Source organism: Passer montanus, unplaced genomic scaffold (genome assembly GCF_014805655.1).
Source record: "Passer montanus isolate IOZ18808 unplaced genomic scaffold, ASM1480565v1 scaffold11, whole genome shotgun sequence".
NCBI lineage: Eukaryota > Metazoa > Chordata > Aves > Passeriformes > Passeridae > Passer > Passer montanus.
In genome coordinates this window covers 1,497,422-1,519,212 of record NW_024357613.1, presented here as the reverse complement: position 1 = coordinate 1,519,212, position 21,791 = coordinate 1,497,422, and the positions used below count along the sequence as shown (strand labels likewise).

The 21,791-nt window shown below is 40.8% G+C and overlaps 2 protein-coding genes across 3 annotated transcripts; both read left to right on the top strand.

Moving 5' to 3' along the window:
• The first annotated feature begins 887 nt into the window (after positions 1-887).
• Positions 888-7,540, top strand: GTF3C6 (general transcription factor IIIC subunit 6). 2 transcript variants are annotated; one of them, XM_039729199.1, is made up of 6 exons: positions 888-1,073; positions 2,033-2,113; positions 4,400-4,463; positions 5,113-5,157; positions 5,291-5,401; positions 6,902-7,540. In XM_039729199.1, the coding sequence occupies exons 1-6, from the start codon at positions 1,008-1,010 to the stop codon at positions 7,195-7,197; spliced, it is 663 nt and encodes a 220-aa protein (XP_039585133.1). In that variant the 5' UTR covers positions 888-1,007; the 3' UTR covers positions 7,198-7,540. The 2 variants fall into 2 exon arrangements, with proteins under 2 accessions (XP_039585133.1, XP_039585126.1); XM_039729192.1 differs by having other exon boundaries at positions 5,288-5,401; positions 6,902-7,326.
• Positions 7,541-9,272: 1,732 nt separating this feature from the next.
• On the top strand, positions 9,273-20,521 carry RPF2 (ribosome production factor 2 homolog). The gene is made up of 10 exons (XM_039729180.1): positions 9,273-9,425; positions 10,488-10,620; positions 11,427-11,464; positions 12,172-12,211; positions 13,984-14,065; positions 14,158-14,234; positions 14,557-14,656; positions 18,819-18,921; positions 19,858-20,002; positions 20,132-20,521. Exons 1-10 carry the CDS (start codon positions 9,403-9,405, stop codon positions 20,309-20,311), a joined length of 921 nt encoding a protein of 306 aa, XP_039585114.1. The 5' UTR covers positions 9,273-9,402; the 3' UTR covers positions 20,312-20,521.
• Positions 20,522-21,791: the final 1,270 nt, after the last annotated feature.

Sequence of the window (21,791 nt, the reverse complement as noted above, 5' to 3'; positions counted from 1 at the left end):
TGCAGAGGGAGATCCCAACCACAGATCATTGACACAAAACCCATCGGCTCAAGAGAAGAGAAACACCATGGGACTGATTAGCATAAGAAGCAAGAGAATAATTAACCAATAGAAGATAGAACACTAATTAATACAAGAGTTATGTAACATGTAGCCAGTGAACACTAATTCCTTTGTTTGCTGACATGTATAAATAGCAAAAGGTGTTGATAGTTCTTGTGCTTGATTTGTGGATTCCACTGGGCACCCAGACTTGCAGAACTCTGAAATAAAATAATCAATGTCTCTCTCACGTGTATAATTAATGGCTTATATTGTAATTATTGTTGCACACTGGGAAACAAATCTGATTTTTGTGGACAACAACATCCTGCACTTATAAATTAAGAGACTATCTCAGAAACCCTGGTCAGAAGGATGTATTTGATGGGAAGTATTTGAACCTGCCAAGATAACTAGACAGCATCATGCAAAGACACGAAACTAACTGCATATTTTATTATTTAATAAAAGCTTTCTAAACTAATGGTCTGTACCAGAAGCACGACATTGTGTTAATAAGATGTGTCTGGTAACCTTTCTTTTTTAAATACAAGGGTGAGGGAAGGATGATACTTTAGGGACTCCTATTTTCCAGTACCACATCTGAGATTCAAGAAAAATTCGCAGAGCGTTCGGGAGTGTACAAAGCAGCTCCTATTTTCGTTTTCGGCGCTGAGGAGAGACCGAGCCCGCCGGGCGCACGGCGAGGCCCTGAGAGCGGCGCGGCTCCGAGGGCGAGGCGGCTCCGAGGGCGGGGTGGCTCCGAGGCGGGGCGGGCCCGAGGGAGGAGCGGTTCCGAGCGGGGAGCGGCTCCGAGGGCGGGGCGGCTCCGAGAGCGGGGCGGCTCCGAGGGCGGCTGGCCCCGAGGTGGGGGCGGCTCCGAGGGCGGGCGGCTGCGCTCTAAGATGGCGGCGCGGGCCCCACGTGGTGCGCGCTGAGGCGGGCGCGGGGCGGGCGCTGGCGACATGGCGGCGACGGCGGCGGGTAGCGAGGGCGGGAGGAGCGACGGAGCGGAGGAGGACGAGGTGGAGGTTGGTGGATGGCGACAGCGGGGCGCTCCCCAGCCCCGGGGGAAGGGTCCGGCCCCCCGCGGGGCGTGGCCCGGCCCCGCTCCGCCCGGCCGGAGGGGCAGGCGGGAACAGGGGCCGGTCGCGGGCCGAGCGCGTTTCCCTGGGGCCGGCGGCTTCTCAGTGCCCACAGCGGTGCCGCCCCCAGAGCTGCGTGGCTCTGGCTGTTCTTCCTCGGGCTTCCCCGAAAACGGCGTGGTCAGAGAGCGCATTTGCAGTTTGTGCTGCTTCCTATCGCCATAAAATCACAGAAGGGTTTGGGTTGCAAGGGCCTTTAAAAATCATCTGGTTCCAAAGCCCTGCCATGGGCAGGAACACCTTCCACTAGACCAGGCTGCTTAAAGCCTCATCCAGGGCAGTCCTGAACACTTCCAGGGATGGGACATCCACAGATTCTCTGGGCAATCTGTTCCAGTGCCACACCTCTCCCCTCAGTAAAAAAAAAAAAAATATTTTCATTAATGAAAATTTCAGTATCTAATGTAAACGCACTCTCGATTTAAATCTGTTACCCCTTGTGCTGTCACTACAGGCCCTTGTAAAAGTCCCTTTCCAGCTCTCTTGTAGGCCTTCTTTGGGTGCTGGAAGGTGCTGTGGGATCTCCCCAGAGCCATAGTGATGCTTGTTTTTCAAGGGTGAAAAAAGTGCTTCCCCCATTGCTTGCTAGGAAGGAAGGCCAGGAAATTCCAGTGTGAAACAGGTGTCTTATGGAATAGTGGGTCACTGAATTTCCCTGGGTATTACAAGAGTTCTGTCTCTTGACAAAATGCAGCATAAGCTCCACTTTGGGGTCTGTTTATCCAGAAAGGCTGTGTCTTTGTATGCTGTTCTTATTGGTAAAGATTGGTTTTAGGGTGGCCTTTTTTATCCCTCTGAGTTCTGTTATATTGGTTATAGCTGTACCTGATCAATTTCTCTTGTAGGAGCAACTGGTCATGGTTGAGCTATCAGGAATTATTGATTCAGACTTCTTAGAAAAATGTGAAAACAAGTGCAAGATTTTGGTGAGTGATTACAGCACAATAGGAAAGGGGTAAGTTATGATGGATGTGAACAAGGGAGTGAGGCTGCTTCTAAATTTCTTGACGTTGATAACATTAGATCAAATCTTTGATAGAAAATAATGTGTGCTGTGCTTGTCTGCATGTTGTGGGCTCTCTTTCAGAAACAGCATAAAGTCTTTGAATATGTTATTGCATAAATATAAGGAAACTGTTTCAGAAGTATGTATAAGCTTGGACCAGTATCTGCTCTGATTTCATGTTCTAAGTTAATTTTTCTTTAAATTGTATATTGCATATGTTAAAAAAGCCATAAATGTTAATCACACTTACTCAAATAACTGGAATACAGTGGACAGGGACAGCAAAATATTTAAGATTTGCACTGTATTTACAATGGGGTTTTTTGCAGATGTGGCCTGGCAAGTTCAAGTCTTGTAAAGGATAACTGGGTATTGAGCATTTAATGAGCAGTTTTAGATATTGTTTCCTTCACTGTAAGGTTATTGTAGGAATCTGTTTTCCCTGTTCCTTTTGAGTTCTTTAATCACTTTATCTGTATAGGACAGATTTTATTTGCTTTTCAAAACTTATGTAGACTGTGAGAGTTGTGTAGATAGTATTAGTACTACTGATTTGCAAATACTTTCTCAAAGTAGACCTTTATTATAGGCTGAAAAGATGGAAGAGAACATAGAGTGTGCTACTGATCACAATATGTATGAGTAGTAAAGTAAATTCTGAATGTGTCAGAAGTAGAAATATGATCAAAATTCATGAAATATTCGTCTTTGGATGGGTATGCAGGTTTCCTTCCTTGATCTCATCTGATTCTCTTGAAATTTGTTACATGTATCATTCATACTGATGGCTGAATGGCTGCAGAGGCTTCAGTACTGCTGCTGGGATTCTTTTAAAAGTTGTGCTTTGAGAGTCCCTCTTAATGTTACTACTAAAGGGTTAAAGTATCCATACTGTGGACTACTTGTATCCATGTCTACTTGAGTTCACAGATTAAGCATTCCTTGAGACTTTTCCTAAGGTACAGCTGTTATTAAAACCTTAATTAAAAGAGTTTGCTCTGTGTTACTCTGTTTAGCAAGTTTTCTGTGATGCTCCTTGCATCAGGGGAAGATAAGTCTCCAAGTCTGTATGGTCCACAAAGGAATGCAAATCAGACAAATAAATAAAATTTTGATTGTAAAACCCCTATAACAATATTGTTTAGTACTCATGTGTTATTAATTGTATTTATTTCTTGTAGAAGAAAAAAAACCCCAAAAATATGTTCTATGTGTTAGCTTAGTGTTATTGGTGGTCTCAATTTATGTAGAAGAAAGGGAATCCCAGAGTTTAAATTTTGTTGATTTTGTACTTTTGAAATGCAGAAATGTATAAGAGGAAAATTGCACAAATTCATAGTAACCTGTGTGGTGTTCTGTATTTTATGCAATTTACCATGTAATGCCTTATCTTCAAAACCTTTAGCAAGTGCTTGTCTTCATGTCCTGAATAATTCTGATGTTCACAAGGTACTATTCAAAGACATTTTGCATTAATTAGTGTGTTCTGTTCAGACATTGATTTTTATCAAAATACAGTATATAGATATATATAATATAAAGAAAAATGGGATGCTGGCTTGTGTATTGGAAAACCTGCTCTCTAGAGGAAGGGAACGAGCTGATAGAAGTGCTTCCTTACTCTTCCACTCCTTGTTTAAAAAATAAAATAGCAACAATTTCCAACTCCTTCACAATAGAGACACAGAAGCTTCACAGTAATCACAAAAGCTTCTGTAACCCTGCAGTGGCACTTCTGGTGCTGATGTAGTGCCTTATGCTGGACTTCTTCACCCTGTGCATTTTCCAATTTTAAAGTTATTCCACTTTCTAGAACTTGTATTAATTGAAGCTTAGAAAATAGCATAATCTTCATGCAAACACCTACATTTCTGTTAATTTGAAATGGAGGTTACATTAATTTCCTAGAGGAAATAACAGCACTTTAATTTATATAGATTATTGGCTGCAGTTTGATCTGAATTTGTTGTAATATACTAGAACATTTCCTATACAGTTCTGTACTAGGTTTTATTATGATTACTAAAAGAGTTTTATCTGGGTTTTTTGGTTTTTTTTTGCATTTAATATACTTAATGGAACATGTATGATGAGGAGTTGATATAATCTGGGTTCTGCTATGTCTCTCTTTGCTGGTCTTACAGTGAGAAGTTCACCTGGGCTAATACAGACCTGACATTGTGCAATTTTATCCTTCTTTACATAGGGAATAGAGACAGAGAGGCCCATTTTGCAAGTGGACAGATATGTATTTGCAGGAGAATATGAAGGTAGGAAAACTTATGTGAATCCAATCTCTCCCTTTTCATGTGACCCAAGGAACTTCCTTAACATCCGTTGGTTTTACTGCAATTGGTCCTGTGAGATGCTGTAGTTGTGGGGTAGCTGTATAACACCATGTAGAGCAGCAGCAGTCTGAGTTCACTGCTAAATTAACCATGCATCCATGGTACTTCCAGGGAAAGTATGTCTGGAAGTGTGAGATGCTGTAGTTGTGGGGTAGCTGTATAACACCATGTAGAGCAGCAGCAGTCTGAGTTCACAGGTACTTCCAGGGAAAGTATGTCTGGAACCTGACTCTGGGGTGCACAGCTAGTATTACTGCAGACACAAATGTGGGATATAAAATGCCTTAAAGTGCTGTTGTCTCCTGTGTAAGCAGGACTGGCACACTGTGCAATCTGTAGTGCTTTCATTTGCCCTATGGTGACAGCACTGGTCTGGAAGAGAATGGTCTGGGATCCTCCCTTGTAGTGACTCCAATGGCTGTGATACTCCTGCCTGCTCTGAGTTCCTCACCAGTGCTGCACCTCTGTGAGGGGCTGGAAGTCAGAGCATTCCCACAGCTGGGCCAGTGGGCACATTATCAGCAGCTGATACAAATTAGTCTCTAAAGGTGTTTCACTTTGTTTTTCCTAGATGCCTTGGGAACCTGTGTGGTTTTTGAAGAAAACACAGAGCAAGGTAATTGTTGTGATTTGATGTTCTGTTTGTTTCAGTAGTTGGGGAGGTTAAAAATATTTATCTTGTTTCAGTTGCTAGTGGAATCCACTATAACGATTGGGGTATTGTTTTTTTTCTCCTCTCTTCTTAGTAGATGCAGAAGGCAACCAAAAAGTACAGCTGAAATACAAGTGCCACACAGTGAAGAAGCTGAACATGACACGGACCCTTCTGACTGAAAAGAAGGAAGGAGAAGAGAATGTTGGTGAGTGATTCTGCTCTTATGTCTGTGGACATGAGTGGATTATGCTTAATCCACAGGGAGAGTTAGCCTTTATTGAGTATTTGATTCAAGAGCATGCAGGAAGTTAAAGGAACTTTCTTCTTTAGGCACCATATGTATATTTAAATTTAAAAAATGAATAAATTTCTGACCAGTGCTGCCTCTAGAAATGGCTACTAGGAGGTCACTACAAAGAAGTGTAAGAGCAGAGAAAACATATGCTGATGCTCCCTGTCCCTGCTGATTCTTCTGTCATCTAGAAGTTTCAAAATTAGAGATGCTGTTTAGTAGTTCTTTCTTGATTTTTTTTTCCTACTTCCATCATTTTTTCTAAGGACTTTCTGAGTCTCTGTAATTGTTGAAAATAACTGAATTGTACTTACTGAATTTACAGTTAAATGGAAATGAATTTAAATTACTTGCAAAGACATACCTAGAAGACCATTTTTATTGATTTTCATTCTGTAGGCAGAACTCTGGGTTCATATGTTTGCTTAATTTATTTTTTTGTACGGAAGTCAGAACTTTTACATAGGCAAATACTGACTGTCCTACTTTATATAGCAGCATTCATTAGAACTGTCCTACTGCTTTTAGCTGCCTTTTTTCACTCAAGTCACTGTTATTGCTTCATATTTTAAGAATATATAGCCATTTTACCTTAAACATGAGCAGTCAGCTGGACACTGGCCATAGGTGTAAATGAAATGTCAACTAGAATCTAACCAAACATCAGCATTCCTATCAACAGCACATACTACTTCTCTCTATAGAATTAATTATGTAATATTAAACTGAAACCATTATTGTGATAGTATAGGTAATATTGAGATTAGAGAGTATTTTGCTTAATGCAAAGGCCTTTTTGATTCTGGAGCAGCAGTACTGATGATAAGTACTGAAAACCACTTTGTTTCTGTACCATAAAGGGAATTTAACTTGTGCATACACTTGTGAATTGACAAGATGTACTAAGTAAAAATCAAAATGGGAGTGAAATCCCATTTCTGTTTGGGGTTGGTTTCAACCTGTTGTTCCAACTTGTTGTTACACTTGAGTTAAAGAGAGTGCAAGAACTTGTGTCCTATCTCTGTTGTCATTACCAATTGCCAGAAGATCTAATATGGGATCTAATATTCTGTTCTCTTCATTGCATTAGTGAAATATTTTCTCTGCATTTTGATTTATATTTAAGTTATTTTAAGAGTTTGAGTGGCATCAGACACCTAAATACAACAGGAACTGCCATACTGGGTCAAAGGAAAGATCTTTTTAGTCCTGCATTGGATTTTCTGACTATGAAAAGTAGTAAATGGGTATGTTAAAAGTAATAGGTGAGGGATATGCACATCTTTCTTTTCTAAGTGTTTTTTTTTACATAGGTCTTGGTCAGGCTCAGCCTTAATAACAGTGAACTTAAACAAATTAAGTATTGCTGTTAACTCCTTTTGTCACTAATAGAATTTTCCTTCTTTACATCAGGTGGAGTAGAGTGGTTGCAGATCAAGGACAGAGATTTTTCCTACAGCAGGCTTAATATGATTTGCAGTTTTCTGCCTGAAAAGGATGATTCTGAGGAGTCAGCTCAGGCCCAAGATAAACTGACTGAAGAGTCAGAGGGAGAAGTGAGTGGCAAAGGCAATTCTAACATGAACTGTGACCTGGAAAAGCAGCACACCTTGGAAACAGATGCCCCTATTCCTTTGCCTGTCAGCTCTGCTTCTGGGGCAGAGGAAACTCCTTCTGGAAATGCTGCCTTAGAGGATGTACCTCCATGATACTAACTCTGATCTTTTCAGGATTTCTTCACAGAATTAATGGGCCAACTTTTGTAGGCCATGACATGGTTTCCACCTTGTCTGAAAAATGAATAGTGGAAAAACAGACATTATGTTCTTTTGTGTTTGAATTATTTTGAATTATACAAAGAGGGAAGGGCTTAAGTGTTTTTTAAAATTACTGACTGAAAATGTATGTATCCCTACCTCAAAACTGGACAAGTGGAAATGGTTACATAATTAAAAGAAACTCCTAGCTTAGAAAAATGTTGATGTATTGTACAGACTGAAACATTTTGTAAAAAGAAACACAATTGTTTAAAATAAAGACCTGAATTTTTTCAACTATAGCTTTACCTTGTGTGTCGTATTCACCCACATACTCTGTCTGCTCTTGTATAGCAGTTATTGAAAGAAAACAAGTGAGTGTGGCTCTTATTGAATACTCCTCAAACTGCTTAGTTTAGATTCTCTCTAGTGTCCTTTGTCTCCTTGATGGAGTTTAGAAATCTTTCATGTGGAAGGGGACTTTAGGAGGTTGCTATGTAAAATAGGGTCAACACTAAAATTCAGGGCAAGTTGGTCAGGGCTTTGTCCACTCAAGTCTTGAAAACTACTGCAAGCTTGTCAGCAAATGAAAGCCAGGTCTTAAAAAGGCATCTGTCATACTGCTTCCCCCATTTTCTCTATAATATAATGCGTGTTATACAAACTGAAATGTGGCCACCCCATTTTTCTTTTTCCTCGCAGTATCTTCTTGTCTCTAATCTTCCTCTCTGGAATTTTCCTGAAGGGTTTTATGCTTAAGATCCTGTAGCCATGCATCAGTGGTCCCCAGATTAGTCCATGTGACCGTATTGTGCCGCCTACCTGGTCTGTGGGTTGATACTGCTGCATCATTTATTGTGCCACACACTGTTCTGTGTCACAGTTGAGTGTGTGGTGCACTCAGGATAATGTGTTCAAAAGCACAACAATTTTAAAACAGAAAACATTTTCTCTCTGATCCTTCTTCTTTCCTACCTTTCTCTGCATCTCCGAAAACAGTGTAACTGCAACAGTGCTGTGAGGATGAGAACACCTCATTAATTCCAGCATAATTATGTAATACCTTAATTAGTAATGATCAGAGGAGAAGCTCACCCACAGCGTTGTGCACAGCACAGCACCAGTAAAGAGAAGTCATTAAAACAGCGACAGTTTCAAACCATCATTCCCATTTATTCTCTCTTTTTTTGTCTGTGTAGAAGCAACTTGAATCCTAGGGGAAAGAGAGGCAGGGAGAGGAAGAAAAGGGAACATGTTGTGTGTGCCTCCAGCCTGGGTGTGGATCTTTCTCATGGTGCTGTTGCATTTGAGGTTTCAGTGATACCGCACAGCCATCCCTCTGGAGTTAACTGCAACCATGGAAGTTTAAAAACATCATCATCCACGCTTGATTTGTGTGGTGCTGATAGACAGAGGACAATTATGACTGGAATAACGATCCTGGGAACACGCAGGCTCTGAGTGCCAGCTCTGTGGCAGAGAGGGCTCTCGCCATGGCTGCTTCAGCCACAGAACAGAGAGCTGCTTCGAGTCTGTTCTCGGACAGAAGCAAACACAGCAACTCTGCCATGTTTTGTTAACTCGTTGCTTAGCTGGATGCTACGTAAGTCAGGTTTTTTCCCTATGTACGAGGAGTGTTCCAGCAGCATTGGTTTCTGGCCTTCTCAGCCTTTTCTTGCAGTGCTGCACTGGAGCTGTGTCTTTGTTCTAGCTCATCTGGTAATCAGCATTATTTTTTGACAACATTTTATGTATATCACACACAATGAGTACATTCATAATAACGTTGGGGTCTTTTAAAATTTTAAGTTTTTTTTCTAATGGTCGAGCTTTTGTTCCTATTATTAACCCTAACTTTTGCAGGTGAAGAACCTTTTCCTGATATCCAACCTAACCCTCCCCGCACACAACTTGAGGCCATTCCCTCAGGTCCTGGCACTGGTCACCAAAGAGATCGGTGTCTGCCCCTCCTCTTCCGCTCAGGAGGAGGTGGCAGATGCAGGGAGCTCTCCCTCAGTCCCCCCTGCTCCAGGCTGCAGCCCAAGCGCTCTCCGCCCGGCATTGCCCGGGGGACGGCTGAGCGGCGCCGCGCATGCGCCGTGCCCCGCCGCGCCGGCGGACGTGACGCGCGCGGCGGGTGCCGCACGTGAGGCGGCGATGGACGCGCTGGAGCGGGTGGTGTGAGTGAGCCCTGGGAGAGCCGGGCGGGCAGAGGGGGACGGCACAGGGAAAAGCCGTGTGGAAAACGCGCGGGGAAGAGGAGGCCGAGCGCCGCCGTCTTTTTAGTGGCCCTTACTCTGTTGGTAGCTTAAAATGACCGCTGGTGTTGCATCTGTTTCCGTACACATGGGAGAATTCATTTCTGAAGTTTCAGTGATAGCCAGCGACAGCGTGGGGAGCAATTGCCGTAAGCTAAAACACCAGAAGGGCCACCTCAGCCTGAGGAGGAACTTTGCAGTGACAGGGCGCTGGAGCAGGCTGCCCAGGGAGATCCCGGAGTGTCCCTCTCTGGGGACAGTCCAAACCCACCTGGACACGTTCCTGTGTCACCCTTTGGCAAGGGGGTGGCACTCAGTGATCTCCAGAGCTCCCTTCCAGCCCTGACGGTGCTGTGACGCCTCTGTGTGTGGGTGGTGGTCGGAGGGGGAATATTGCTTATTTTAACTAAGAAAATTAAATTAATGCTTTATTGAGAAGGTAATCTAGTGGAGAACCGTAATTCTTAAGGCACGTAGCCACTGATGTGTATAAGGTCTGTGCCCCTGCAAAGGCTGCGGTATTTCTCCTGGGTAGTGCCCAGCATTCCTCGCTGGTTCCTGACAACAGATACCTGTGCTTTTATTTTGGGGCCCTTGCTGGTCCTTGAGGAACTTTGTTTTCTTCTCATAAGCAAGTTCCTGGATCTTTGAGGGAGCTGGTGGTAGGGGAATCCTTCAGCCTGGCAATAGGCTGGGAATTCTAGTATAGCTTGAGCTCTAAATTAGCAGAAACTGAAAAGCACAAGATGGTAAAATCACCTTTGCTAATGTGGAGGGATGAAGAGGAGTAAAAACACATTCACCTGAGGCAGGCTTTTGGCATTGATTGTAATTCTGCAGGTTGGGATTAGTTTTTTATTCAATTAGTCATTGAAACAAGTTACTTGAACAGTTTGTTCCAGTTCTTGTTTAGCGTCACTGTTTTCTGTAGTGTCAAGTCTTGTTACGTATATTAAGCTTTTAACTTTTAATTTATTGTTACAGAAAGCCTAAAACTAAGAGAGCAAAAAGATTTCTTGAGAAGAGAGAACCCAAGCTAAATGAAAATACAAAAAATGCCATGCTCATAAAAGGAGGAAATGCAAATTTAACAGTGACCGAAGTGCTTAAAGACATTGTAAGTTGTTGGACATTGTATGCAACCTTCCTCTCTCTTTCTTACAATTTTCTGTCTCTGCTGCACTATCAGTATTTTCACTCTCCCTGTAACCCAAATCTCAGAATGGCCAGTACTCCAAAGGTGTTATTACCTTGCTTCCTTCCAATTTCTTCTTTGCCAGAAGTTTTGAGCTTGCTCTTTTATTTTTTCCCAGTTGTCTAGCATATAAGTGAAGTGTTGCCAAGTCTGTTTGGAAACAAGAGGATTAGGAGGATTAGGTACAGAACTGGGACTGTATCACACAGCTAAGTTATATCCCAGAATCCTGCAAGCTGACTGTGTGTATTGATAGGGAGCTTTCAGCCTCTCCTAAAACTACCAATCTTCTCTCTACCTAAAGTTACCAATCTTGTCTCCTAACTCCATAGCTCAAAATATTATAGTTATTCCTACACTCGTTTTTCTCTTTGCTTTGTTGTTTTCCTGTTCTTTTATACTGCTGTAATCAAGTTGTTTTCTCTCCCTGTTTTTCCTTATGCCCCTTAGAAGCAGAGGGATTGCATTACATGGCTTTTATTTCAGCTGTTTCTCAGTTAATTTTTTATTTCTTAGTTTCTATAAATAATTTCTTGTGCAATTAATTTGGAAGCAAAGAGAGTCACCAGCTCGAAGGGTATTACTGTGAGCAGGCCTTTTGAGGTACAGTCTTCTAGCCTGCTCTGCATAGTTACTGTTTCACATGTTCCTGCAAACTATTGGGTTATAAAAACAACAGTGCTGTGTATGTTTTAGAGATGACATGTGTTAAACTTTGTGTTTTGCAGTATGCTGTGAAGAAGCCTTTTGCTGTGCTGTATAAAAGGTAAGTGATCTCACTTTGACATCTTTGAGTCTTCTGTCAGACAGACAGCTATTGGTGGTTTCAGGGCATGAACAGAGATGCAGGCTCACCCGGGGGCTTGAACAATGACCAGGGTGCAGAAGATGACTGATGATAATTTTCAATAGACTGGAAACAGGCAATGTGTGATCAGCATTGGTGCTGATCTGTGGTAGCTGGTATGGAGCAGGATTCAGCTCTAGATCTTGTTCAAAATGGGAACCCGGTGTCTGTATGAATGTGCTGCAGAAACAGCTGTAAACTGTCTAAATTTAATGAATGAACAGGCAAAGGCAGTTATTCATTGTGAGTCACTGGTGGTAGTGGTGGTGGTGTTCTGCAGGTCAGGCCCCAGAGACAGGAAATGGAGGAAAGTACTTAGAATAACAGTGATGGCACTAAGGCACTCCTGGCAGTAGTAATGACTTGAGCCTTTACTGCTGGAGTTTCTGGTAGAATGCAAAACTTTTTATTATCAGAGAACTAATAGGAAATGGTTATCTGGGCCTGGGTTGGTTTCTATTTTGTTTGTTTATAGGTTTTTGGGTTTTGTTTGGTTTATTATCAGAGAACTAATAGGAAATGGTTATCTGGGCCTGGGGTTGTTGTTTTTTTTTTTTTGTTTGTTTATAGGTTTTTGGGTTTTTTTGGTTTGGGTTTTTTTAACTTGTTTTTTCTCCTCCTCTCAGGAAAAATATTACCAGGCCTTTTGAGGACCAAACATCGTTGGTAAGTGTAAATAATGTTTTCTCTTGCAACAATTTTGAGCAGGCTGTTCTTCTGTGCCAAAAGGTGAACCACCAGGAAGGAAGAATAGCCTGTCTGAATAGAGCTTTGCCTGGAACTAAGGAGTAAGAAAAGTGTATTGCTTTTGGGAGAGGCAGGCCACTCAGGAGGACCACAAAGATGTTGTGAGGGTATGCAGGGAGAAGATTAGAAGGGCCCAGGCCCAACTGGAGCTTAATCTGGTCACTGCCATAAAAGACAGTAAAAAATGTTTTTGCAATTACATCACTAATAAAAGGAGGGCTAAAGAGAATCTCCATCCCTTACTGGATGCAGAGGGAAACACAGGGACAAAGGATGAGGAAAATGCTGAGGTACTAAATGCCTTCTTTGCCTCAGTCTGCAATAGCAACACCAGCTGCTCTCTGGGTACCCTGAGCTGGAAGACAGGGACAGGGAGCAGAATGAAGTCCTCATAATGCAGGAAGAAATGGTTGGTGACCTGCCACACCACTCAGACACACACATCTATGGGATCCGTCAAGGATTTTTAGGGAGCTGGTGGAAAAGCTCACCAAGCCCCTTTCAATCCTTTAGCAGCAATCCTGGCTGACTGGCTAGAGGCATTTTTTTAAAAGAACAGTTTTGCAATTTGTGTGTTGTTGCAGTATATGCAAGGCACATTCAAAGCATTTGAGTTTTTTACATCTTTTTAATAAAGGTGTAAAATATTTTTAATAAAATATACAGCTATTAGAGAGTGCACAGATATCACACACAGTGATTAACAGAGCTGTGTGAGCACATGTTTCAAGGGGACTCCCCTCTGGCCTGTCTAGAGTCAGTATTTCTCAGGGATCTGGTGGCAAAACTCGATGCTGAGCTATGTGATTTGTAGATGCAATTAATCCAGCCTCCCTCTGACCTCCTAGAGGGGCAGAGCTGCAGTGTCCTCTCTGAGCTGCTGCTGTTGCAGGGGTGGGAGATGGAGTGTCCTTCTGTGCTTCACAAGTGCCAGGTGCAGGCGTATGTTTGTGGGAAGCACTGTGTAAGTTGTGTGTGTGTGCATCACTCTTGATACACAAGATGAGGAGCTGCCTTGGGAGGCAGAAGTGCATAAAAAGACTTTGGAGCTGGACATCTTTAGAAAGAGCTGCTGTAATGTTGGCTCTGGACGTGGTACCACAGTAAGTTTTCTAATCTATTCCTCCTGGAGAAAAGGTCTCTGGGATAATCACCACTGGCTTGGTTTTAGGTAGCATCTTAGTCTTAAATAATAAATTGACATGAAGTTGTTCTGTGGTTGGATTCTTGTGCCAAGTGCAGATGTTGTTAGCCTTGCTCTTGAGGGAATTAACTGGCTGTTCAGAAGCTGCATGAAGCTTAGTTGGGAAACTACAATGAGACATTACAATGGTAGCCAGCTTGACAGTACTTGTCAGGCAAGGAGAAGTGGTTGAAAGAATTTTGTGTAAAACCAAATAATCAGGAATTACAAGAAAGAGTATTATAGATAAAATGGCAAGAAAAAATTGCCTGACTTGTATTTTAAGATGCAATGGTAAATAAAAAAAGAAATTATTTGAATCCAGCTGTTAGTTTTAGCATAAGTGCTGAAAAACACTCATTATATGCTCAAAACTCTTCTACTAAGTGCAGTTACTCTTCTCATTAAGCAGCTCCTAAACTCATACATTCGTGCCATATGCTTCTGAAGAATATTTTAAACCCTGTGTGCTGCAACTGAAAAGTTTGATTATTTTCTTCAATTGCAGGAGTTTTTTTCCAAGAAATCAGATTGTTCTCTGTTTCTCTTTGGCTCTCATAACAAGAAGCGACCTAACAACCTGGTAATAGGTAATAAGTCTCACCTGGGTTTTTATTGGGATGGTATGTGTAGTTTTCAGTGAATATTTAAATAGCTGGATTTTCTTTTTTTACTCTCACAGGTCGCATGTTTGACTACCATGTGCTAGACATGATTGAGCTGGGTGTTGAGAAGTTTGTATCCCTAAAAGATATCAAGGTAAGGAATTGCTAATTCGGTATTTCAGCGACACCTACTGGTGGATTTTTTTTTTGTTTGCAATTTTTTCTGTGCCCTGAAATGAATCAAGTTGTTTAAAAGAAGTATTTCATGCAATATTTGAGGATAGATAATTTGTGTGCTCCAGAATGTTAATTTTATGCTCTGCTTTTTTATTTAGTTTGGTTGGTCTATTCTGTCTCTATTGATCACAGGTCACAGCAGTTTTTCTTTCAGTGTTGAAGGACAGGCCAGCTATTAAATCAATGATATGTTTCCAAACTGTCTGAATTTTTGTTGTTTTAAAATTCTTATTCCACAGAACAGTAAGTGTCCTGAAGGGACAAAACCTATGTTGATATTTGCTGGTGATGTGTTTGATGTGAATGAAGAATACAGAAGACTGAAGAGCCTGCTTATTGGTCAGTATTTTGCTTGTTTGTGCAATAGGATTGCGTGGATCTGTAATGTGATCTGTTGGGAAAAGCTAGTTTGTCAATAAATGCTTGCTTATGTTCAGCACAGAAGGAATACAGCAATGAGCACTTGTAGGTTTCATGTCACAATAAAGTTAACTAATCATAATGACTTTTAAAGGGAGGAAAAAAGAATGTCCTAAAAGACTTGGAAGATGAAACTTCGTATTCACTAGAGTTCATTACTTTGGTTATGGGAAAACTGTCATTTTCCAACATGTCTTGGCCTTATTATTGTACTGGGTCATCATTTTTCTAACCAAGTAATGTTTTGAAATATCTAAATTGAAATCAGTGGATTGAGTTCACAAAGTTTCAGAAAGGATATTTTGCTTACAAAAAGTCAAATCAGTCTAATTCAGCTTCTGTTTTTGTAATGAAAGCATTTTTTGTTGGAAATTCTCCCAATTCTAACAAGCATGGTGTTGCTTGGGATACTTGGAGAGAACATATGCAGTAAAAATCAGCTGTAGATAAGTTGTGCCCTAACTTTAAGGCAGGCTTGGAGCTTAGGAAACAAACTGGTATGAAGTTTTTTACTATCTTAAAGTTGGAGTCTCTGGAAGATAAAGCACGTTGTAACTTTAAAGAAGCAATATGTAGACACAGAAGTTATAGGATATTGTCTCTTGGCACTTCTTGCATGGCAAAACTAGATCTAGTAAGTAGGGCAGAATTATTTTTCTTTTTGATAGTTTTCCTAAAAGTAGATTAGGGTTTTTTTTTTGTTGGTGTTGTTTTTTTAAGTTATGGTAAAATACTGAACCTGGCCCAGTAAGAGCAGTCTTGTTCTTTTAGTTCCATTCTTGGGTTTCTAGGCAAACGGGTAAAAGATTGCTCTTCAGAAACAGACCCTAAAAATGAGAAATTTGTTCTTTAGTGTTATTCCTTAAAGCAAGATGTTTTCATCTGGAATGAGACTGAAAGGGAGCAGGAGAGGAGTAAAATTTCTTCCTCTTGATACAGTTGATTGGTTCTTGGGGATGGCTGAAAGGGTGGTAACTGAGCTTCTGCATCTTTGAAAATGACTGAATACAAAGATAAGTGAGTTTTACTGCAGCCTGTTTGTGTCACTGTAAATTAGTGTTTACACAGGAAGCAGGTGCATTTTCTGCAGTGTATCTTGTTCAGGCATCTGCACAATGATGGGCATCCAGATGTGCTCAGCAGCCCATGGTCAAACAGCTGAAATGGCAGACATGCATAGGAAGATAGTTGCCAAATAACTGAGCAGTCCTTCCTATTTACCTTGATATTTTCCTGCCCTTTCTCCTTTCCTTTTATTAGCCATTAATGACTTGGCAGTCAAATGTGCTCCACACCCAATCTTTCTTCTTGAACATATGCCAAGTACTCCAGGTCTTAATTATTCTGCTGAGTTCTGTGAAATACTCAGATGCAAAACAACAAAGATTAAGGAGAGTTAAAGCTTGAAGGTATCACTAACAAATTAAAATCGTTTGGGTATTAATCTGACCTGCTTCAAAGCTGCCCTTAACCAATAAGGAAGAAGTGATTTGTTCCATTTCTGCAGAAGATGGTACCCTTAAGCTGCTACTCTTGCTAAGAAAGGTACAAGAATGTCTTTATAAAAACAGCTGCAAATATTTTGTTGCTGTACCAGTATTGTTGGGATCCCAGAGGGAATATCAGATAGTTGACAGCTTCTTGTTGCCAAAGCAGTGTGATGCCAGTGATGCTGAGGAACAACCAGGCTTTCACTGATTTTTGTGATATCAAAAGGGTTTATGCATGTTTGGACAATCATCTTACAGCAGTTTCTTGGTAAAATTAAGGGCAAGGGTGGATTATTGTCTTCATGGTAACCAAATGCTATAGTCTGGTTAAACTGTGAAGTGGAAGAAGAAATAGGAGAAATAAATGTTTAGGAGAAATGAAATAGGATATTTTATTAAAAATAGGAGAAATAAATGAAAGATACATTTTCTTTGGAGACCTGAAAGAGAAAGACGTACCACTTTTTCTCTTTTGATTTTTATTACTCTCCAAGTGGTAGTGTAGTTAATTTAAATGATGTAAGTTTTGGAATGCATTTAATGAACTTCTAATAGTTATTTATGCCTGCATCTGTAAGATGTTCCAACTCTTACAACACTGCCTGCTTGATGTTAGTTCTGTTATTGCACATCTGTTTTATGCTAAAAATGGCCAGACCACTACAGGGCATGCTTATACACTTTCTAAGTGTTGATTTGCAGATCTCTGCGATTTTAGATGGGCTGTCACCTTGGTCTTCAAACTTCCTTCCTCACACAGACTCTTTTTGAGTGTTTGAAAAGATTTGAGGGCTTTTTCTGGCCAAGAAAGGAGATGGCTGGGAAATGTTTAAACTGCAGTCACACTAACCAAAGCTACTTAGAATACAGTGTTACCAGATTTTGGATATGAATTGATACAGAAGGAGTTGCATTCCAAAATCAATTAGGAATTTAATCTGGAAGTAGAAAGGTCCTGAAAAGCTCTCTGTATGAAAGAGTAAATTAGACTTTTTGGAAACATGTTTGAGGACAAGGGGGAGAGAGGACTAGGAATGGAAAGAGAAAAGAAGGCAAGTCTCTCGTCCAACCAAAGCAAGAGTTGTAAATTAAGAGTGTGTTTAAAAAACTTCAACTCTCTGGGTGTACTGAAGTGTAAGGTTTCTGCAGCTGTTGGGTGTTGCCAGGAAACAAATTCCTGACCACCTGCGTTTATGGGAAGAGATCATCCTGTGGGTAAAAAGATGTATGATGCCACAGGAAAATATGAAAGGGAGGTGTTGCCAATAAAACCACTGTGAATGTAAGCTTGTGTACCTGCAGAGAACTAATTTAAGGGAAAAAATATGCCACGAGTGAACAAAATGTTTTATTTGCAATTTTTCCTCTAACTACAAGCTAGACTCGAAATAAGAGAGTATTTAATTGACCAAGAAAGTTTCCTGGGCTGACTCCATGTCTTATTTGCCAGCCAAACTGTGTTCTGGATGTCACTTCAGAGCTTATGCTCTTTCAGAAAGGTAGTGAAGGAGAAGACAAGTAGCCAAGTGATCTGAAAGCAGGACAGAGCCTAAAAGAGTGATGTGTTTTGCATCTGTTAGCAGTTCTCCTGTGTTTCGGCATTGCCCTGTCATGTTTATTAGCACACCTTGTTCCCTTGGTCAAGGTCACATTCTTTCTCCACCCTCTGCATATGTTGGGCAGATTGCTGTGCTCATTGCAGGCTCTGATTGCACAGTATATTTTCATAGCCTGATATAAGAACCTTGCTAGAGGCAGCCCATTTTGTATTTAACCTGTATTTCAGTGTTCTCTTTGCAAACTGGGCAAGTATTTGAAGTGTCTTATTTTCAGAGATGTGTGGCTTATTAATAGAGAAAACATTAGACATAATGACAAATACTGCTTTACGTAAAGGACAGAAGTACCTTGTTGTGAGAGGGATATGAAAGAAATTATATATCCAAACTTTTTCCCAAAGTCAGAGAGAGAAAATGTAGGTAAGAATAGTCAAGGTGCAGTTTTGATCTGCTGTGTACTGGTTTTGATCCCTCTTTCTACTGTTCCAAATCTGGCTATGATTAAGATTTAAGTATTAGGTTTGAATGATGTTTTTGAACAGATACCTGAGAAAATGGCTTCTCTGTAGTGATCTGCGTTTTTCTGAGCATTGACTGGCCTAAACACCAAGTAAGATAATTTTCCCCCTGATTTTAGAGATGAATATTTAAAAGAACAGACAATGCAATTATTTACATTAGCTCAATAATGCTAAGCTACTTCTCTGAAAGCATATTTGCTCTTTTCAATGCACTTATATATAGCAAGTATATATATAGGTTGCATGTATATTCCTACAAAATTATCTCTGGGAAGACACTGTGTTCCTGTCAGAATATCCACACACATTTGGATTCACCAGTGCACACCAAAACATGCAATTAAATTTCTGTCCTGTGTATTGGCCAGGCTGCAGTTTGAAGTAGTGGCTATTTCGTGAGATTCCTGTTTCAAAATGGGCCCACATCACATCACCAATTTGTTACAGGTATCTGTTGGTTTTGTTTTCAGCCAAGAAACCTGCCATTTATTCCTTTTAAATCCCCTTTCAGATTTCTTCAGAGGTCCCACTGTGCCCAGTATTCGTCTGGCTGGTTTAGAGTACGTTCTGCATTTCACAGCTGTGGATGGGAAAATTTACATGAGAAGCTACAAGTGAGTATTTGTCTGGCTTTTGGTACACTTGTCAACTTTAATCTGTAGTTGTGAAATTGGCTTGAGCTGCATTTAGTACTTGTAGAGGTACTCCAGTTTAATTTGTGCAGCAGGAGGAAAACACTTGAGCCCTAGGTCTGCCTCCTGCCTTGCTGAGCTCCTTCTGGCTCAGGATTGCTCTTTCATATGGCTTGGTTTTTAAGGTGGTGTGAATTAACTTACTGAATTCTGGGTACTATCATAGACTTGATGGCCTTAGTCTGTTCTCAGGCTGATTTCTATGACTCTCCTCACTTAGGTGTTTGCCAGGGAACAACAGGGGTTAGGCTGCAGACAGAGATGCACAATGATAACCAGGAAAAGGCAGGACAAGGAAATCTTTCTTGTTGCATTGCTGTTCACCCTCACAGTCACTCCCTGCCTTAGGAGACTGTGAGCAACCATAGCTTGTGTTCCGTGTGATTTTGATTTCTCTTAATATAAAATCATTTTAATCAGCCTCACTCTTAAAAACAAAGAACCAAAACACTTTCTCAGATAAGTGGTCAAATTATTTTGCTGTAAATTATAGTGAATATTTTTATGTCTAATAATACCCAGGGTGCTGTTTTGATTTTGAAAAGTGATATGGCTTTCAGGGTGCTGGGTCTGAGTTTTAAAAGTGATACTGATTATACCAGTCTTGTTAAAGAAAATAATAAATTACATTAGCCAGGTCATATTTCATATTTTGGGTGTTTCTAAAATTGTTTGGATGTATCAAAATGGGACTGATTGATTATAAATTGTTATTGATGGATGCTTTCCCAATGATAGAGTTAGTGGTAGCAGTTGATTTAATAGTATTTTGAACTGCAGGATTGAACCTGTTTAGGAAGATGGATTAATCTCTAGCACAGAGGATAATGTTGATTTTGGTTGGTTTTCTCCTCCTAGAGTGCTTCTGAAGAAATCTGGCTGTAAAATACCCAGAATTGAACTGGAAGAGATGGGACCTTCATTAGATCTGGTTATGAGGAGGACACATTTAGCCTCAGATGACCTTTATAAGCTGTCTTTGAAACAGCCAAAAGCCCTGAAGGTATGTACCTTGGGAAGGGCATTGCTTTCAGATCTCTCTGGTCTATGAGGCCTTGCTTTTGGGTACTGGATTCTCACCAGAGCTCCTGGGACTGTACTCAGAAATACTGACATTGTTCTTCCCTTGCAGCCTAAGAAGAAAAAGAATATCTCCCACGATGCGTTTGGTACAACTTATGGCCGAATCCACATGCAGAAGCAAGATCTTAGTAAACTGCAGACACGGAAAATGAAAGGCTTAAAAAAGAGGCCAGCAGAGAAGTCAGCTGAAGATGGTGGGGCTACTCCCAAAAAGTCAAAGTCAGCTTGACAGTCTGGGACAGCTTTGAAAACTCTTTGTACTTTCAAATTTAGAATATATGTTGTAGTATGAAACGTCAGACATTAAAGATTGAGCTGCTGTTAGCTTTAGTTTTGTAAGAAAAAAATCTTTTAAATAATTTGTCATTTTAAAGGGAACATTGGGTATTGAGCTTTAACATGGAGCTTGGTTATTTAAAATAAAAGATGATATAACTTTCTTAGTTTTCCAAAGCTGTATTTTTGTTTCTTGGTATTAGCAGTATATGGGAGTCAAACAGGTGACTCATTTCCTGGGCAGTTTCACAGAGTGGATTGGAAGGGACTTTAAAGATCATCATACAACCCCCTTGCCATGAGGAGGGACATTTTCTACTAGACCAGGCTGCTCAAGGCCCCATGCAACCTGGCCTTGAACACTCCCAGAGATGGGGCATCCCCAGCTTCTCTGGGCAAGCTGTGCCACTGCCTTACCCCACACACACAGAAGAATTTCTTCCTAATATCCCCCATGCTTTGTGCTTTTAGCATGGAGGCATTTAAATTGTGTCTCCAATGAAGTGACTTGCTGGTCCCTGGGAGAGGCTTAAATTCCTCTGTGCTGCCCTTCAGGTGCTCTCCTGTTGACCTGCAATCCCTGTCCAGGCTTTGGGCATCTCTTGCTGGCATCAAACCAGTCAGAGTGGGGTGGATTGAGGTTCCCTTCCCCCAGAAACTTTAGTTTTATTGCTGTTTTCTTGGGACCCCATGATCAGTCAGTCCTTACACATTCTGTGCAGGACTGGAGCAATGAATGTGCATAATATGCACAACTTCTCTGTTCATTTATTGCTTATGTATTTCAGATTTTGCACAACTGCAAGACTCAATACATTTTCTAAAGTGTGAGCTCAGTACATGTGTGATGGCCAGGCTTTGCTTTTGACTATTGCACTGGCAGAAGTGGGAGTGCTTAAGGTGTTTTTACTGTGTTCATCACCATGGTAGCAAAGTACCTGATATTTACTTTAGGCATAAATGAAACCTTTACAGGTTGAATTTCAATCTTTGCTGCCTGATTTGTGCCCAGAATGGAAATATGTGAAGCAACCACTAAAGGTCCATTTTTTCAGATATTTTTTGTTCTTACCCTGCTTTCCTCCCAATTTTATGCTTGTGAGTTAGTGCAGACTCAGCTAGACTTGTATAAAGAGGATGAGTGTTTAAGAGTTTAATGGGACTTTGGTGTGGTGTTCTTGGAACACCAAGAAAAACCTTTTGGAACACATTGAAAAACCTAGGTTTTTTTAATTCTGCTTGTCTCTTTGGAAGCTGTTTCTCTGCCCTTTAAGCATAATTGTTATAGAAGTATACACACGCTACCATGAACACAGCAAACCTGCTCAACCCTACTTATGTTTTTAGTACTTTTCTTGATAGTTTTCTAATCAGCTGAAGTGTCACATCAGAAATAGGTGGTTTGTTATTTTCAATTGTCTTCTGCATCCTGG

Coding starts and splice junctions, on each gene's coding strand:
- GTF3C6 (XM_039729192.1), top strand. CDS start 1,008: ATGGCGGCGACGGCGGCGGGTAGCGAGGGCGGGAGGAGCGACGGAGCG. Junction 1,074..2,032: donor CGGAGGAGGACGAGGTGGAG/GTTGGTGGATGG, acceptor TTTCTCTTGTAG/GAGCAACTGGTCATGGTTGA. Junction 4,464..5,112: donor ATTTGCAGGAGAATATGAAG/GTAGGAAAACTT, acceptor TGTTTTTCCTAG/ATGCCTTGGGAACCTGTGTG.
- RPF2 (XM_039729180.1), top strand. CDS start 9,403: ATGGACGCGCTGGAGCGGGTGGT. Junction 14,066..14,157: donor ACCTAACAACCTGGTAATAG/GTAATAAGTCTC, acceptor TTACTCTCACAG/GTCGCATGTTTGACTACCAT. Junction 18,922..19,857: donor ATTTACATGAGAAGCTACAA/GTGAGTATTTGT, acceptor TTCTCCTCCTAG/AGTGCTTCTGAAGAAATCTG.